Genomic DNA, 17,952 nt, shown 5'->3' on the forward strand with positions numbered 1-17,952 from the left:
CTACCTGAGCATCGTTTCTGACCATTTCCATCCCTGTATCACCACCCATCCTCTGATGGCTACTTCCAGCAGGATAATGCACCATGTCACGAAGCTCCAATCATTTCAAATTGGTTTCTTGAACATGACAATGAGTTCACTGTACTAAAATGGCCTCCACAGTCACCAGATCTCAACCTCATAGAACATCTTTGGGATGTGGTGGAACACAGCTTTGTGCCCATGCATCCCACAAATCTCCATCAACTGCAAGATGCTATCCTACCAATATTGGCCAACATCTCTAAAGAATGCTTCCAGCACCTTGTTGAATCCATGCAAGGAAGAATTAAGGCAGTTTTGAAGGCGAAAGGTGGTCAAACATGGTATTAGTATGGTGTTCCTAATAATACTTTAGGTGAGTGTATGTTTCTTACAAACAATCAGGACAACGATAAGCGTCCAATATGTACCCTAACTTTTCCATTTCAGTGTCACCAATGCTGTCGTGTTGTGTGATTTGCTGTTGTGGTTGGCCCTTCAGGGCAACCGTAGTATCTACTGGTGATAAAATGATATGTCAGCTGTCAATGATTAACTTAAATGATGAGAAGTGAAACTTGAAGGTGACTCAACGTACTTGAAGTGAGACGCCATTCCAGGCTGAAGGACGTCGCCTACAAACACGGATCATTAGGATTGTGATCAGTAAAAGGACACGGCTTTGGTGAGTCTTGTTGTTAAAGGATCGTTCACACCAGAGGAAATGGCCGAGAGAGATCTTGAAAGTTACCTGACCTGCTTCGTGTGTTCAGAGACTTTCAGAGATCCTGTGTCTCTGACCTGCAACCACAGCTTCTGCTCAAGCTGCCTGCAACAATTCTGGGAAAAGGCGAACGACAAAAAATGTCCTGTTTGTAAAAGAAAATCCTCCAAAGACGATCCGCTGGTGAACTTCACCCTGAAGGGACTGGCTGACTCCTTTGCCGAGAGACAGAAAACTGGATCACCTAAGACAGAAAAGGGAGAGGAGAAGGTGGAGGTGGTGTGTAGTAAACACCCAGAAGAGGCTAGGCTGTTCTGTGAGGATGAAGATGGAGTTGTGTGTCCTGTCTGTGAGTCTTCTCTCCACCAGGATCACAATGTGATTCCTATAGAACAAGCAGTCAGAGACCTGAAGGACCGGCTGAGATCTGACTTGGAGTCTCTGCAGGACAAGAGGGTCAAACACAAACAAGTGGAGAAAACATACGATGGAATGATTCAACACACCAAGAGTCAGCTGTTGTCCACAGAGAGACGGATCAGAGCAGAGTTCAACAAGCTGCACCAGTTCCTGAAAGAGGAAGAGGAGTCCAGACTGGCAGCTCTGAGGGAGGAAGAGGAGCAGAAGGGGAAATGGATCAGCAGAGAGATGAAGGTGATCCAGGATCAGATCTCCTCTCTGTCAGACAGTATCTCTGCTGTTGAAGAAGACCTGCAGAAAGACAACATGCCATTCCTCAGCAGTTATAAATCCACTCAGACCAGAACCAGAGTCCAGACCTCACTGTCAGATCCACAGCTGGTCTCAGGGGCGCTGATAGATACGGCCAAGCATCTGGGCAACCTGTCCTTCAGGGTCTGGGAGAAGATGAAGGACATGGTTCACTTCAGTCCTGTCATTCTGGACCCAAACACTGCAAACTCCATTCTCTGGCTGTCTGATGATCTGACCAAGGTGAGACGAGGAGACTTAGACCTGCAGGTTCCTGACAATCCAGAGAGAAGCACTAACTATCCCGTCATTCTGGGTTCTGAGGGCTTCAGCTCAGGGAAACACATCTGGGAGGTTGAAGTGGGAGACCTTCCAGACTGGTCGGTAGGTTTGGCAAAAGAGTCATATGACAGGAAGGAAAAGAGATTTGTTTCATCAAAATATGGAATCTGGCGTTTATTATATAAGAATGGAGAATACTTTTATGGCAGTGGTGGGACTGTCAGAGTGAAGAAGAGTCTCCAGAGGATCAGAGTCCAGCTGGACTATGATGGGGGGAAGGTGTCTTTCTACAACCCTGAAGACATGACTCACATCTGCACTTACAGAGACACTTTCACTGAGAAACTCTTCCCCAGGTTTGGTATCGGACGAGCCAGTGATGCTAAAACTGCTGATATCAAAATGTGTGAAAGTGAGGTTTCTGTGATGTTCAGGGAGGGAGGTGAGCTCTCAGCGACTCATTAGGATTTCATAAAGATCAGTGTTTCATTTGAATGATGATTTACTGTTCAGAAACACTGAATGTTGATGTAAGAATCTCCCTGTTATCTCTCTACCAAGTGTGACTGTTGATTGTCAGACATTCTATATATCACTTTAGTTTCAGGCATACAAACATACTCCTTATTTGTGTTTTCTTTGACTGTAGAAGATCCTGTAGTGTGGCGTGGTTGTAAAATATGTATGTATTATGTGTACTTAAAAGAATTATTCTATATATCACTTTAGTTTCAGGCATACAAACATACTCCTTATTTGTGTTTTCTTTGACTGTAGAAGATCCTGTAGTGTGGCGTGGTTGTAAAATATGTATGTATTATGTGTACTTAAAAGAATTATGCACTGTGGCTTTTATTGTGTCTCATTACAATTTTTGTGTATCAAAGTTATATGAGGTTGAAGGTATTAAACTCTGGGTTTCTGCAGGCCTGAAGGCCCAGAAAATCTATACAAGGAGATGTGTGTCATGTCAACAGAAGGATGCTTGCTCAAATGCTTAACTAGTTTTTGTGTGATGTTCGAGCAGTTAACTACCTTGTGTGGTCTGTCGAGTCTAAGCGAGTGTGCCCTGCTTTGTAAAGTACCTGTATATTTTTGCTATCCAGTTCTTATTAAATACTTTATTCTTTAACTATCAGAATTCGGCTATGTTGTTGACAGAGATCCTTCTCTTATAAGTAGACGTTGCTTGATAATAGTTCCCTTCCGGGTATAAATCCACATGAGAGCAGCCCAAATGGGCAAGAAAATTGTAAAATGTCCATGAAATAAAACTAAAGATTATGTGGATGAGTACTGCAATTAACGATTGTTTCTATTGTCATTTAATCAGTTGATGGTTTTGGTCAAAGTATCAGAAAATTGGGGGAAAATACAAAACAACAAAACCTTGAATTTGAGTCATTTTGTGGATTTTTTAAATACATTATTGTAATGTTTAATAATTGTTCATGTTGGCACTGATATGTTTGAGAAAGTATAGCTGGAGGTTAACTTAAACAACTTCACAGATATCCCACGTCTGAGGAAGTCTCATTTTACAATCATATGTATTCAAACCATGGTTCAATTAACAGGGGAGCTCAGCTGCCCATGAGATGTTTAGGGGGAGCTCTAAAGAAATGGTCCACTTTTAGGTTGGATTAAATTTTCAATATATTAAGGTTCACAAAATAAAAAAAAGTAGAATAGTCAAGAGCCCAGAAGCGAGAGGTTACCACAAGGACCAGGAAGTACAGAACAGGAAATCAACAACACAAGAGATAACGCTACAAAATAAGAGGGAAAATCGTACGACAAAAACCCCATCATGACCGAACGGGGTCGGGTCTTAGCACAGGGGCTTTTTTGTGGTTTAAACAGAAGTCATTAAATGATGATTTAATCTGTGTAACTCATGCATTGGCATGGGGATTATTTGTGTTTCTGTCTTAAGACATTTGTTTACAATGTCAAAGAATTTCCTCATTTATCTTATGTTTTGTTTTTTACACTTACAAATACATTACTTCTTTCTTACAAGTAAATATTCTAAGGCACTTCATGTGCAAAGTTGCTGTGAAATCTGATAGTGAATCAAACAGCAACACCTGCTGGTGATAGAATGAACCGTCAGCTTGTTTACTTAAAATGATGAGAAGTGAAAGTGAAAGGTGACTCAATATACTTGAAGTGAGACGCCATTCCAAGCTGACGGACGTCGACTACAAACACGGTTCATTAGGATTGTGATCAGTAAAAGGACACGGCTTTGGTGAGTCTTGTTGTTAAAGGATTATTCACACCAGAAGAAATGGCCGAGAGAGATCTTCTTGAAAGTTACCTGACCTGCTACGTGTGTTCAGAGACTTTCAAAGATCCTGTGTCTCTGACCTGCAACCACAGCTTCTGTTCAAGCTGCCTGGAACAATTCTGGGGAAAGGCGAACAACAAAAACTGTCCGGTTTGTAAAAGAAAATCCTCCAAACAACATCCTCTGGTGAACTTCAGCCTGAAGGATCTGGCTGAGTCCTTCAAAGAGAGACAGAAAACTGGATCACCTGAGACAGAAAAGGGAGAGGAGAAGGGGGAGGTGGTGTGTAAACATCCAGAAGAGTCTAAACTGTTCTGTGAGGATGAAGATCGAGTTGTGTGTCCTGTCTGTGAGTCTTCTCTCCACCAGGATCACAATGTGATTCCTATAGAACAAGCAGTCAGAGACCTGAAGGACCGGCTGAGATCTGACTTGGAGTCTCTGCAGGACAAGAGGGTCAAACACAAACAAGTGGAGGAAACATACAGTGGAATGATTCAACACACCAAGAGTCAGCTGTCGTCCACAGAGAGACGGATCAGAGCAGAGTTCAACAAGCTGCACCAGTTCCTGAAAGAGGAAGAGGAGTCCAGACTGGCAGCTCTGAGGGAGGAAGAGGAGCAGAAGGGGAAGAGGATCAGCAGAGAGATGAAGATGATCCAGGATCAGATCTCCTCTCTGTCAGACAGTATCTCTGCTGTTGAAGAGGACCTGCAGAAAGACAACATGCCGTTCCTCAGCAGTTATAAATCCACTCAGACCAGAACCAGAGTCCAGACCTCACTGTCAGATCCACAAACGGTCTCAGGGGGGCTGATAGATGTGGCCAAGCATCTGGGCAACCTGTCCTTCAGGGTCTGGGAGAAGATGAAGGACATGGTTCACTTCAGTCCTGTCATTCTGGACCCAAACACTGTACACTCCCTTCTCTGGCTGTCTGATGATCTGACCAGGGTGAGACGGGGAGACTCAGACCTGCAGGTTCCTGACAATCCAGAGAGAAGCACTAAGTATCCCGTCATTCTGGGTTCTGAGGGCTTCAGCTCAGGGAAACACAGCTGGGAGGTGGAAGTCGGAGACCTACCGGACTGGTCGGTAGGTTTGGCAAAAGAGTCACATGACAGGAAGGAAAAGAGATTTGTTTCACCAGAATATGGAATCTGGCGTTTATTATATAAGAATGGAGAATACACTTATGGCAGTGGTGAGACTGTCAGTGTGAAGAAGAGTCTCCAGAGGATCAGAGTCCAGCTGGACTATGATGGGGGGAAGGTGTCTTTCTACAACCCTGAAGACATGACTCACATCTGCACTTACAGAGACACTTTCACTGAGAAACTCTACCCCAGGTTTGGTATCGGACGAGCCAGTGATGCTAGACCTGCTGATATCAAAATGTGTGAAAGGGAGGTTTCTGTGATGATCAGGGAGGGAGGTGAGCGCTCAGCAAATCATTAGGATTTCATAAAGATCAGTGTTTCATTTGAATGATGATTTACTGTTCAGAAACACTGAATGTTGATGTAAGAATCTCCCCGTTATCTCTCTACCAAGTGTGACTGTTGATTGTCAGACATTCTATATATCACTTTAGTTTCAGGCATACGAACAAACTCCTTATTTGTGTTTTCTTTGACTGTAGAACATCCTGTAGTGTGGCGTGGTTATAAAATATGTATGTGTACTTAAAAGAATTATGCACTGTGGCTTTTATTGTGTCTCATTGCAATTGTTGTGATCAAAGTGATATGAGGGAGAAGGTATTAAACTCTGGGTTTCTGCAGGCCTGAAGGCCCAGAAAATCTATACAAGGAGATGTGTATTATGTCAACAGAAGGATGCTTGCTCAAATGCTTAACTAGTTTTTGTGTGATGTTCGGACAGTTAACTACCTTGTGTGGTCTGTCGAGTCTAAGCGAGTGTGCCCTGCTTTGCAAAGTAGATTTGTACCTGTATATTTTTACTATCCAGTTCTTATTAAATACTTTATTCTTTAACTATCAGAATGTGGCTATGTTGTGGACGGAGATCCTTCTCTTATAAGTGGACATTGCTTGATAATAGTTCCCTTCCGTGTATAAATCCACATGAGAGCAGCCCAAATGTGCAAGAAAATTATAAAATGTCCATGAAATACATGTAAAGATTGTGTGGATTAGTACTGCAATTAACGATTGTTTCTATTGTCAATTAATCGGTTGATGGTTTTGGTCAAAGTATCAGAAAATTGGGGGAAAATACAAAACAACAAAACCTTGAATTTGAGTCATTTTGTGATTTTTTTAAATACATTATTGTAATGTTTAATAATTGTTCATGTTGGCACCGATATGTTTGAGAAAGTATAGCTGGAGGTTAACTAAACAACTTCACAGATATCCCACGTCTGAGGAAGTCTCACTTTACAATCATATGTATTCAAACCGTGGTTCAAATTACAGGGGAGCTCAGCTGCCCATGAGATGTTTAGGGGGAGCTCTAAAGAAATGGTCCACTTTTAGGTCGGATTCAATTTTCAATATATTAAGGTTCACAAAATAAAAAAAAGTAGAATAATCAAGAGCCCAGAAGCGAGAGGTTACCACAAGGACCAGGAAGTACGGAACAGGAAATCAACAACACAAGAGACAACGCTACAAAATAAGAGGGAAAATCGTACGACCAAAACCCCATCATGACCGAACGGGGTCGGGTCTTAGCACAGGGGCTTTTTTGTGGTTTAAACAGAAGTCATTAAATGATGATTTAATCTGTGTAACTCATGCATTGGCATGGGGATTATTTGTGTTTCTGTCTTAAGACATTTGTTTACAATGTCAAAGAATTTCCTCATTTATCTTATGTTTTGTTTTTTACACTTACAAATACATTACTTCTTTCTTACAAGTAAATATTCTAAGGCACTTCATGTGCAAAGTTGCTGTGAAATCTGATAGTGAATCAAACAGCAACACCTGCTGGTGATAGAATGAACCGTCAGCTTGTTTACTTAAAATGATGAGAAGTGAAAGTGAAAGGTGACTCGACATACTTGAAGTGAGACGCCATTCCAGGCAGACGGACGTCGACTACAAACACGGATCATTAGGATTGTGATCAGTAAAAGGACACGGCTTTGGTGAGTCTTGCTGTTAAAGGATTATTCACACCAGAAGAAATGGCCGAGAGAGATCTTGAAAGTTACCTGACCTGCTACGTGTGTTCAGAGACTTTCAAAGATCCTGTGTCTCTGACCTGCAACCACAGCTTCTGTTCAAGCTGCCTGGAACAATTCTGGGAAAAGGCGAACAACAAAAACTGTCCGGTTTGTAAAAGAAAATCCTCCAAAGAATTAATTCCGGTGAACTTCACCCTGAAGGGACTGGCTGACTCCTTTACTGAGAGACAGAAAACTGGATCACCTAAGACAGAAAAGGGAGAGGAGAAGGTGGAGGTGGTGTGTAGTAAACACCCAGAAGAGGCTAGGCTGTTCTGTGAGGATGAAGATGGAGTTGTGTGTACGGTCTGTGAGTCTTCTCTCCACCAGGGTCACAAGGTGGTTCCTATAGAACAAGCAGTCAGAGACCTGAAGGACCGGCTGAGATCTGACTTGGAGTCTCTGCAGGACAAGAGGGTCAAACACAAACAAGTGGAGGAAACATACGGTGGAATGATTCAACACTCCAAGAGTCAGCTGTTGTCCACAGAGACACAGATCAGAGCAGAGTTCAACAAGCTGCACCAGTTCCTGAAAGAGGAAGAGGAGTCCAGACTGGCAGCTCTGAGGGAGGAAGAGGAGCAGAAGGGGAAGTGGATCAGCAAAGAGATGAAGGTGATCCAGGATCAGATCTCCTCTCTGTCAGACATTATCTCTGCTGTTGAAGAAGACCTGCAGAAAAACAACATGCCGTTCCTCAGCAGTTATAAATCCACTCAGACCAGAACCAGAGTCCAGACCTCACTGTCAGATCCACAGCTGGTCTCAAGGGCGCTGATAGATGTGGCCAAGCATCTGGGCAACCTGTCCTTCAGGGTCTGGGAGAAGATGAAGGACGTGGTTCACTTCAGTCCTGTCATTCTGGACCCAAACACTGCAAACTCCATTCTCCATCTGTCTGATGATCTGACCAGGGTGAGACGGGGAGACTCAGACCTGCAGCTTCCTGACAATCCAGAGAGAAGCACTAACTATCCCGTCATTCTGGGTTCTGAGGGCTTCAGCTCAGGGAAACACAGCTGGGAGGTTGAAGTGGGAGACCTTCTGGACTGGTCGGTAGGTTTGGCAAAAGAGTCACATGACAGGAAGGAAAAGATATTTGTTTCATCAAAATATGGAATCTGGCGTTTATTATATAAGAATGGAAAATACTTTTATGGCAGTGGTGAGACTGTCAGTGTGAAGAAGAGTCTCCAGAGGATCAGAGTCCAGCTGGACTATGATGGGGGGAAGGTGTCTTTCTACAACCCTGAAGACATGACTCATATCTGCACTTGCAGAGACACTTTCACTGAGAAACTCTTCCCCAGGTTCGGTATCGGACGAGCTAGTGATGCTAGACCTGCTGATATCAAAATGTGTGAAACTGAGGTTTCTGTGATGTTCAGGGAGGGAGGTGAGCTCTCAGCGACTCATTAGGATTTCATAAAGATCAGTGTTTCATTTGAATGATGATTTACTCTTTAGAAACACTGAATGTTGATGTAAGAATCTCCCCGTTATCTCTCTACCAAGTGTGACTGTTGATTGTCAGACAAATGTTCAGGCATCAACAACAAACTCCTCATTTGTGTTTTCTTTGACTGTAGAAAATCCTGCAGAAATTGCATGATAATATTTCTCTTTTGGGTAAAAATCTACATGAGAGCAGCCCAAATCTGCAAGAACATTGTAACATGTCCATGAAATTCCCGTTAAGATTGTGTGGATTAGTACTGCAACTATAGATTGTTTCTTTGTGATAAAATACAAAATAAAAACACATGAAATTGAAAGCCCAATGCACATGAATTTGTCTGAGGAAGTATGATGCTGTGGATATTTGATACTCTCTTTTTGATGAAGAAAGAAAGAAAGTGCGCACATCTACATATCCGGTCAAGCTTTTAAACGCAAAAAAGGTTGTAGTATATGTTGTAACACAGGCACCGGTGTGCATCACCGAGAATGAATATCAACTGTGCAATATTTAATGCAAGGTCTCCCTCTAGTGGTGCAGCAGAAAGGCATACAAGACACTGCAACGGACCCATTTAAGACATTTATGAATTTTCACATTTTAAAAATTGATACAACACTGCCCATAAGAATAGAGCAATCAGAACTGGGCATCAAGAAAAAACAAAGTATATTTTTATATATAATGTTTCAAGTTTAGAAGGCATACAGAGCAAAAAACAACTTAATGCTAAATGTAAATTATTTTTGACGTAGCTGGTAAAAAGAACACGTATATTCAAGAACAATGCCATTAACACAAACAGCTGATATATTTACAGTATGCACACACACACACACACACCACACACACAAACTTGACGTGCAGAAAATGCTTTGGAAAATGAAAAGGTCAAGTCAACAGTAACCGCTGTCCCAACTTGACTCGGATTCAAAGATGATGGGCGGGGATCTGCACCTCTTGCCCTTCCTGTTGGAACCTACAATGATGGATAACGACAAAGTTTACACCTGTATCTCAGAAAAACACAAATCCTGATGAAATTGCATTGTGAATTGATTGGCGATGAGGGAGTCTGATCATGCATTGGAGTCAACCGTATTAGGTAAGATGTTAATTGTCACCTTTTGTTGACTTCTCTGACCACTTGTAACCTTCACCCACAGAGTTCCCTGTAGCAAGAATAAAAAGGTTCACATGCATTCTAATTAGACACATTCAAATGTACTTCTTTGAATTCAAATTAAGTTAAGAAGCTTAATAAGAACCTACTTTTTTCTTTGGGGGCATCCCGGTTTATGGCCTTTGTCCACTGTTTGGCATCAATCATGGTCTTCTTCATCAGGCGGGTTGCAGGTTCGTGGGAGTTGTGCCTCTGCCTCGGTGGCCTGTCATGGTGACCAGGACCAGGACCTGGTTTAGCCTCCCTACTTGAATCATTTGTGGCTTTCAAGTCCTCCTGGCTTGTTTTTCTGTCTCTCCTGGTTGGAACAAAAGTATTCTTCCAGTTTTCACGGAGTCTTGTCAATGCTGATGATTGCATGGTTGCAGATGATGCTGGGCGTTTTGTGGGGGGATGGGTTAATGGCGAGGGGTTGTCGTAAGAGTGAAGCCGCTGCAGTTTGGATGAAGACAAATGTTGTCTGGGAGTAGATGAATGAAGACTAGTGGAGGCGGAGCTTTCTCCAGACGGAGACAAACGTTTTGAGGAGGCTGAGCTTTGTCTGGATTCAGAGAGTTGTCCACTTGTGGAGGGCAAGCTACCAGAGGTGGTGGGTGGGACTTCCTGGCTTGGTAAGGAACGTTTTCTAGGTTTTGGTACATTGGCCTTAAGGTTATTCTTTGTTGCATGGGGTGTTTCATTTGTTGGTTTTGGAGAGAGCAGAAATCGTACTTTTTTATTTGCGTGCAAATGTGCTTTACTCCTTACACAGGAATCTTTCTTTTTGCTGGATGCTGTAGAGGTCTTTGGAGACCGGGTCTTGTCATTACCCTGCCTGTGGACTCCAGGTTCTTTTAAAAGTATCAAGGAGTCACTGGGTTGAAAGGGTTTTACAACAACAAAACGAGGAATCTCGTTTGCCTCATTGTCCACAGACTGGGACCGCTTCCCGGGCGAGTCTTCGGATGAAATTCGGTTTTGTTGAGGCTTTGCGTTAGCAGTGCCCCAAAGACTGTTTTCAGTTAATCTGTTTTTAGCAGCAAATAAATCATCACCACTCTGCTCTGATCCTGATGAGAGCATTCCTTTTGCGTTGGCCATTTGGTGGACATAGCCTTTTTTAATCACTTTGTCAGAGTCCTGTAGGAATCCTTTTCTTTTCGACATCGTTTGTCGGTTGGCCTCGTGTTGAACATGGTCAGAGCCACCTGTAGTTTCGATCAGCTGTCCACTCTTCTTTACACTTTGCGACAGGTCAGAGCACTCGTCCTGCACCACTTCTCTAAGCGGTGTGCCATTACCTTTAGACTGGTGCGGCAGCAGTGATAAGTCTCTGGAAGATAGTTCAGTTCCTTGGAGCAATTCATTCGCAGTTCCATGATCACCATCATCAGATTCAGGGTCAACACATAAGGCGTCGCCATCATCTGACCCTGAAGAGAAAGATCTCTTCCTGCTCTGTGTCTTGTAGTTTGGGTCATCATCATCATCCTCAGAGTTAGAGTTAATGATTATCACAGCCTCTTTTTCTGAAGTCACTGCTCCATGTTTGGATTGGTGCTGGGGTGCTGGTGAGACTGCAGATGATAGTTTGTTACTTTGAAACTTTTTTTCTTTTACACTTTCGGGCAAATGTCTCTTTTGGTGACTACATGAGGCGTTGCCACTGTCCTCCAAGTCTGAAGAGTATAATCTTTTTCTGGTCTCTCTCTTCCTTTTAATGCATTTTTGGTTACTTTCATCCTCCGTGTCAGAATCAATAATTACAATAACATCCCTTTTTGAAATCTCTAATGGTCTAATGGTCTCAAGTTGAATGTGCTTAAAGCAGCCGGCTTTGGGTTCAAGCAGCCGACCAGGTTTTTGCACACAGCACAGCTTGTCCTCACTCCTGTTTTGACCTCTTTGAGCATTGCCTTCGCTGTCTTCTTCAGTGGAAGAAACATCCGTCTCCGAGGGAAAACACGCTGACCTCTTCTTCAACATCTTCCTGGACGCTGAGTAATCACAACTGTTTTCAGTTTCACAGCTTTCTACTGACCCTCTCCTGTTCTGGGGTGTCTGTGCTTCTACCTCAGAGTCAACTTCATGTTCAGGTGTGCTCATGCCCAAGGCCACCTCAAATACATTCTCACATTGCACAGCTTGTAGAAAGCACTCCTGGGTGTCATACACCGGCACCAGGGGAAAAGCAGCGGCAAGTTTTGGAGGTGAGCAGCAGGATGTTGGACTTGTGTCCCGCCGGCTCTCTAGGACTCCCGTTTCCCTGACTTCTGGCACATTCGTTTCTGGGCTATCCTGGTTTTCATCTTCTGGTCCAAATGTAATACCCATCATGCTTATAGGTGTCACAGTGTCATAGCTCTCAGTGTCATATTTTGGACGCAACACATCTTCACAACCATCAGTTCCAACAAAACGTGAACAATGTTGTGCTAAATCAAGTGTTTCCGTCTTTGGTGAAACATTTGGAACCGGTTCCTCAACTGAAATTATTTCTGTCTTAAGAGCCTGACCCTGCACACGTCCATTGCTTCCACTGTCAAATGATAGTTGCCCATTGTTGGGTTCAGGTCCTTGAGCAGGTGAAGACGTCATAGGGGAACTTATTCCCCTACGCTTTCTGTTTCGGAGTTCTGTGGCCAGCTGCAACACCACCTCATCTGAAATGTCTTCATACAGTGGACGTGCTTTGTTTTCAGGAAATGCCATACTTGGAGACATTTGTGAATGCGCAGAAGTCACATCCTCCCTTACACTGTCAGAACTAGTTTGGCTGCTCAGCCATTCCCTTTTTTTTAAAGGGATTGATATTACATTATGAATCTGAATATTACTAACTGAAGAATTTAGTTTGGAATGTGTAATTTCACTGAAATAATTATTTTTCCAACCTGCATCTCTATTTTCAACGAGCCTTGCATGTCTTTTGTTTTCAGATACTGCTGAACTTGTGTTGGTCTGAAGATCCTCTGAGACATCAGTCATACCTTGGACACAATGCAACCCTTCTGCCTTTTTTTCCAAATCCTTGTTGGTATTTAACCAAGGAGAGCTGTGGTTGAGCATTAAACGTGGTTGCTTCTCAGTCGGGGCATCCCAGGTCATTCCAGGCACTGCTGTGAGAACCCCTGGACTGTTATCTTCATTCTTCTTTGTGCAAGCAGCAGCAACTCTCATCATAATTTGTGGATATTCTGTGGATACAAACAGATGAACGTTATCCATATTCCCATTCCAATACCGTTGCAGAATGACTTTAGAAATGTTTTCCGTCTCTGCAATGGTCTCTACTTTCTCCAGACTAGAAATGAGCTCCTTCAGTGCAGTTAATGAATAATGAACAGTGGCCATGCCATTCTGTATGTACTTATTACACCATTTACTATGGAAACTTTTATCATTGCTACCGACAAATGTTTTATCTCCACAATCATCTAAATAGACAAGTTTGCGATCGCTATTTGCAGGTCTAGTTACGTCCACATGTTTTTTTAGTGCCAAATCAAAATCTACCGCTGCACTCTTCTCTATGGATTTGTTTTTACGAGCATGGTTTGAATGTTCTTCAGCTGAGAATAGAATACCTGTTGAATGTTTCTCTGATTCAGATGTAGGACAATCATCAGTCTCTTTCAACATGGCCGTTATCTCAGCATTTGCTTTGCGGCCCTTTGAATTGTCCCCTTCAAGTGCTTGTCCAACTGCAGCGGTGCATCCCTCGATCCCGGCACAGTTGAGGCGCCCCCTCTCCACATCTCGTTCCTCAGAGGTTGTGGGGAGACGAGCAACACTGTCGACCTTTGGCTTGATGCATGTAGCATCCCTGTCCCACTCCCTATTTTTCGGAGTTAAAATGGTCTTAAAACATGAGAGCATTTTTGCAATAAAGTCATGTATTTCGGCATCTGTAGGTGGTTCCATTGTTCCAACCGCCAAGACTTTGTCTGTGGATGTCTGACTGTTGAGAGGGGGAGGAGTTCCTCCTGAATTATCTAAATGTGTTCTAGTCTGTCCACAGTTTCGAGCAACCAGTGAACCTTTGACCTGCTGACCTTTGCAGTTTCTTTCACCTGAAAAATGAGTCATAGTACTGACTTCTATCTTTGATTCCTGCTGTTTGCACAGAGTCACACTTATCCTGTGCAGCGACTTCAAGTCTGTCTCCCTGAGCGGCAGAATTGTTTTTTTCTCTTGGGGCACCCTTCAAATATTGTCCTTGCTGCCCCCCTTTGGCTGTGCGGGCATCCAGATGGCTTCGCGCGTAGATCATCTTTGAAGTGATGACTGGGCTTCACTCCAAGGGCCTAGCAAAAAAAACAGAGTGAAAATTAGTGGTTGATTAATATTACATTCGCTACAATATAAGCCTTTTCTAAGACAACAGGAATGCAACTACCCATAACCCCCTCTTTTTGGTGAGTCCCTAAATGTGAGCGCTTCTCAGGAGGTTGTCCTAAATGTATGTTCCAGACGCTCTTGGGGGGAGCTAGATCGGATTTTAACCCTACAGTATAAAGCTCCACTGACTGAGTTACACCTCCAGATTCAGAAGCCGACACAGAAAGACGGTTTCTAGGTTTAAATTACAGAAAACAAAAACAAGGCCATACCCCACTCGGCAGGAATATGTAACACTGGGCAAAATCCAAGAGAAACAAGTCAGTCATATTCCAATAATGGGCAAAAAAATACCAAAAAAGTCCCAAAATATACAGTTCTCAAAAGCACCAAGCTACATCAAGAGAGGTAAATTCAGTTTAGAGCAGAGTAAACAGAGGACACCATCTGGTGACCTAAAGAAAAAATATCAATCCAGATCCTGATATACTACTGTTCAGTAGCGTCACATAGTTCTTTTGAGTGAAAATTAGAGATGGTCCGATCAGGTTTTTTGGGACCGATACCGATCACCTAAAGCCTCACCGATCTGATTACCGATCACGTGGAACGATATTATTAATATGTATATTATTTTACTCTTTTTCCCCATTAATTCATCCACTCATGCAAAGGCCTATAGTCTTTCATTTATGTTAACCTTGTAATTATTTATTTATACTACTAGATTACCTTTATTTATTGCATAACAGTAACTTCAATATTCCTTCATAGCAGCAGTGGCACTGTGGAAAACAATATGCCAAAATGGGCAGCCTCTAGAGAGCAGTCAAGAAGAGCTGAAGGTTGAAAGTTCAATCATTTATTTATTGATATTAGCCATTTAAACAGCTATTTACATTTTAAATAGCTATATTGTTGCATACATAAAAAATACAATAAAAAATATAAATATAAAATATAAATTGAGCCTATCAGGCTAAACAAACTCAAAATGCCAGACTCAACATTGGCAGTATAGTGGCATTATTGCACATTGAACTATAGCGTAACATATTATTGCTCACTCTCACATTTCTTAGGCCTTGAGGATCATGTAAACAAACACACTTCAAGTAAATAGCCTGTGGCAGAAATGACATAGGACTGACGTCCGAGCTCCATATATCACTGGTGAAGCTAATTTTCGAAGCGTCGTTCAATAAGCTTCCAATATGTGCATGCACATCATTGTATAAAGCAGGCAGGGCTGTATCTGCAAAGTACTGGCGGCCTGGGACAACGTACCAGGGGTCGAGTTTAGCGACTAGTCTCTGAAATCCGAAACCTTCCACCGCGCTGAAAGGCTGGTCGTCCAGGCAGATGAATTCCATCACTGTTCTAGTGATTCCCATGGCCTTTTCATCGCGAGGGTTGTAGGGCTGCGTGCTCTCCAATGTCTTTTGCAGCAGTGCCCGTGGGGTCGGCGTTGTCTTTTTCTTTTCACTTGTCAGTTGCAGGAAATCGTTATGTTCTCTGCCGTGAAATGACTTCAAGTGCCGAATTAAATTTGTAGTATTAAAACTACTGGCTTTATTTCCCCCACGAGGCACTAAACGCTTGCATGCGTTACAGCTAGCGTGTGTAATATCTGTCTCACATATTTCAAAAAACTGCCATATAGCTGACATGTTAGCAGTGCATGCAGGCAGTGTGACCACAACACAACACTTCTTCTTTGTTTTGAAGCGGCAGTGGTTTGGCGCACTACCGCCCCCTGTGGATCCGGAATGTAACAAACACAAGCACATGTATAATATATATATATATAATGCGATCGGATCAGTGATTTTAACCTTTTATCGGATTTTCGATCGATCGTTTTTTTACCATATCGGCCCGATCCGATCAGTTACCGATCGATCGGCACCATCTCTAGTGAAAATAAAATGTTCTATAGTACAGGGGATGGTCCGTTTTTTTTGGCATTCTAACTTGAAACCTGCAACACTTAATATTGTGTGGCCTGCGACTCCTCTCGCTCTGAATCTGGGTTATCTTTGACCAAGATGTGTACTTTAACTCCCACATAAACTTGTTTACGAGTGACGGGGATATCCTTTGAGAAACTTCAACACTCAAAAAGCGACATCCCAGCCAGCCTGGACCCTCACCGGTCTGCATACAAACCCAACAGACGATGCCGTCGTCCCCACAGCCCTCACACATCTAGAAAACAATCGGAGGTGTGATTTCTGAGAGTTCATGCAGCTAATTGCCATTTATCCCTGCATATATGCAACCACACACTCGCCCTAGACAATGCCGAATTAACGTCTACGGTAAAAAGCGTTTCAGCCCCACTACAACCTGCCTGTCCTGGACAAATGTGCATGAACCGCAGCCCTGGTAGAGAATTATCTGCTTGGTGACGCATTACACAATCAGATAAATGTACCGAACCATGACTCAAAAACAAGGCATGTTTTTTTCCCTCCCGCCAGTCGCTTGTGCCACTTCTTGAAGCAGTTCCATGTAAATGTTTTTTGGATAATATTCCTTTCTTTTCAATACTGGTAAACAACTATCCTTACCTCAAGTTGATCTTTGGCTGCTCCTGACTGGATGCTACCCTCAAAGAAACCGAGAAATCCAGGCATCCAATTGGTCGATAGAACGAGCGGAACTAGTCATCATTTACTTCAAGCCTCAAAATGGCGATCCGATACCATCACACATTTAAGAATAAATAAATATATAATCACAATGACATTATCAGAGTTCTCATGGCGGATTTACTGTACAAAAGAAAAAAATACTGCACTTAACAGCTGGATTGAAAACCTTCCCAAAAGGATGTGATTCCCCCGAGCCCACCATAGACGCCCAAAGGTGAAGCTTCCTTTTGTGTGGTTTTAGAGAAATTCTGCAACATACTGATGCTGCCAGCAATGAATTATCCAAGTTTATCCAAATGTAATTCTATTTTTTTTTACTTGACAACCATTGTTTCATCCAGTTATAATTAATGATTAAGTCTTTGTGGTATGTAGGGGGGGGGGGGCTTACATTTTGTATTGGATATGGGGGGGTATAGGCATCCAAAAAGGTTGAGAACCACCACATAGATGGCACCAATTAACATGTTTATGAATATTAACCATTTCAGCCTGGAAAACCTAAACCTACGTCTTCACACGCTGTCCTCGCGCACTGCAAGATGTCATTTGCACAAATGACCTTCCATAACTGTTAATCTGGCTTCTTTTCTTCACAGCAGGGTTTCATATCCCCCCCCGTTCGGACTTTAACGAGCACCGCGTTTGAAGACGTTTACATTTTACAATACAGCGCTGGACAAAACTCACCACGTCTCCGCATTTCTCTCCCGTTTCCAACGCAACTAACGGTAACCGGCAGAAGGCCCCGTGGCTGGCTCGTCATAGACGGGTCCGAAGGACACGAGTTTTTCTGGTGGGTCCCAGTGAAGTCCGAGTCCGAGTCCGAGTCCGGGTCCGAGTGTGCTGCGGGGCTCCACACGTAAAAGTTTCCCGGCAGTGAGAGTTCGATTTCGAGAGGGAGGAGATCGACAGGTCGGTTTATATGACGTCTAACGTGACTTCTGATTGGTCAGGTACTAAAGTAGCGTTGCTAGGGGGACGACACTATCTCCAGGGGACGTCCAGCGTGAGCTCCGATTGGTCAGGTGCTAAAGTAGCGTTGCTAGGGGGACGGTACTATCTCCAGGGGACGTCCAGCGTGAGCTCCGATTGGTCAGGTACTA

General features: G+C 43.1%; 2 protein-coding genes and 1 long non-coding RNA gene across 4 annotated transcripts; 2 read left to right on the forward strand and 1 right to left on the reverse strand.

Moving 5' to 3' along the window:
* Positions 1 to 634: 634 nt before the first annotated feature.
* On the forward strand, positions 635 to 6,028 carry LOC311032222 (uncharacterized protein). Its single transcript, XM_084038856.1, has 2 exons — positions 635 to 2,191; positions 3,981 to 6,028. The coding sequence occupies exons 1-2, from the start codon at positions 746 to 748 to the stop codon at positions 5,487 to 5,489; spliced, it is 2,955 nt and encodes a 984-aa protein (XP_083894982.1). The 5' UTR covers positions 635 to 745; the 3' UTR covers positions 5,490 to 6,028.
* A 1,035-nt stretch (positions 6,029 to 7,063) lies between these two features.
* Positions 7,064 to 12,972, forward strand: LOC311031878 (nuclear factor 7, ovary-like). Of its 2 annotated transcripts, XM_084038429.1 has the most exons (2): positions 7,064 to 8,283; positions 12,788 to 12,972. In XM_084038429.1, the coding sequence occupies exons 1-2, from the start codon at positions 7,189 to 7,191 to the stop codon at positions 12,911 to 12,913; spliced, it is 1,221 nt and encodes a 406-aa protein (XP_083894555.1). In that variant the 5' UTR covers positions 7,064 to 7,188; the 3' UTR covers positions 12,914 to 12,972. The 2 variants fall into 2 exon arrangements, with proteins under 2 accessions (XP_083894555.1, XP_083894554.1); XM_084038428.1 differs by lacking the exon at positions 12,788 to 12,972 and having other exon boundaries at positions 7,064 to 8,996.
* On the reverse strand, positions 9,262 to 12,777 carry LOC311031879. Its single transcript, XR_014599115.1, has 3 exons — positions 9,959 to 12,777; positions 9,811 to 9,858; positions 9,262 to 9,665 (listed from the first exon to the last, which is right to left on the reverse strand). It is a non-coding gene; the product is annotated as an uncharacterized lncRNA (long non-coding RNA).
* Positions 12,973 to 17,952: the final 4,980 nt, after the last annotated feature.

This window comes from Eutrigla gurnardus (genome assembly GCF_963514095.1).
Source record: "Eutrigla gurnardus genome assembly, chromosome: 21".
NCBI classification, from domain to species: Eukaryota; Metazoa; Chordata; class Actinopteri; order Perciformes; family Triglidae; genus Eutrigla; species Eutrigla gurnardus.

Excerpts from the sequence above, each read along its gene's own strand:
- LOC311032222 (XM_084038856.1), top strand. The coding sequence starts at position 746 with ATGGCCGAGAGAGATCTTGAAAGTTACCTGACCTGCTTCGTGTGTTCA. Across the intron at positions 2,192-3,980 it reads GGGAGGGAGGTGAGCTCTCA|GACACGGCTTTGGTGAGTCT; the intron begins GCGACTCATTAG and ends GATCAGTAAAAG.
- LOC311031878 (XM_084038428.1), top strand. The coding sequence starts at position 7,189 with ATGGCCGAGAGAGATCTTGAAAGTTACCTGACCTGCTACGTGTGTTCA.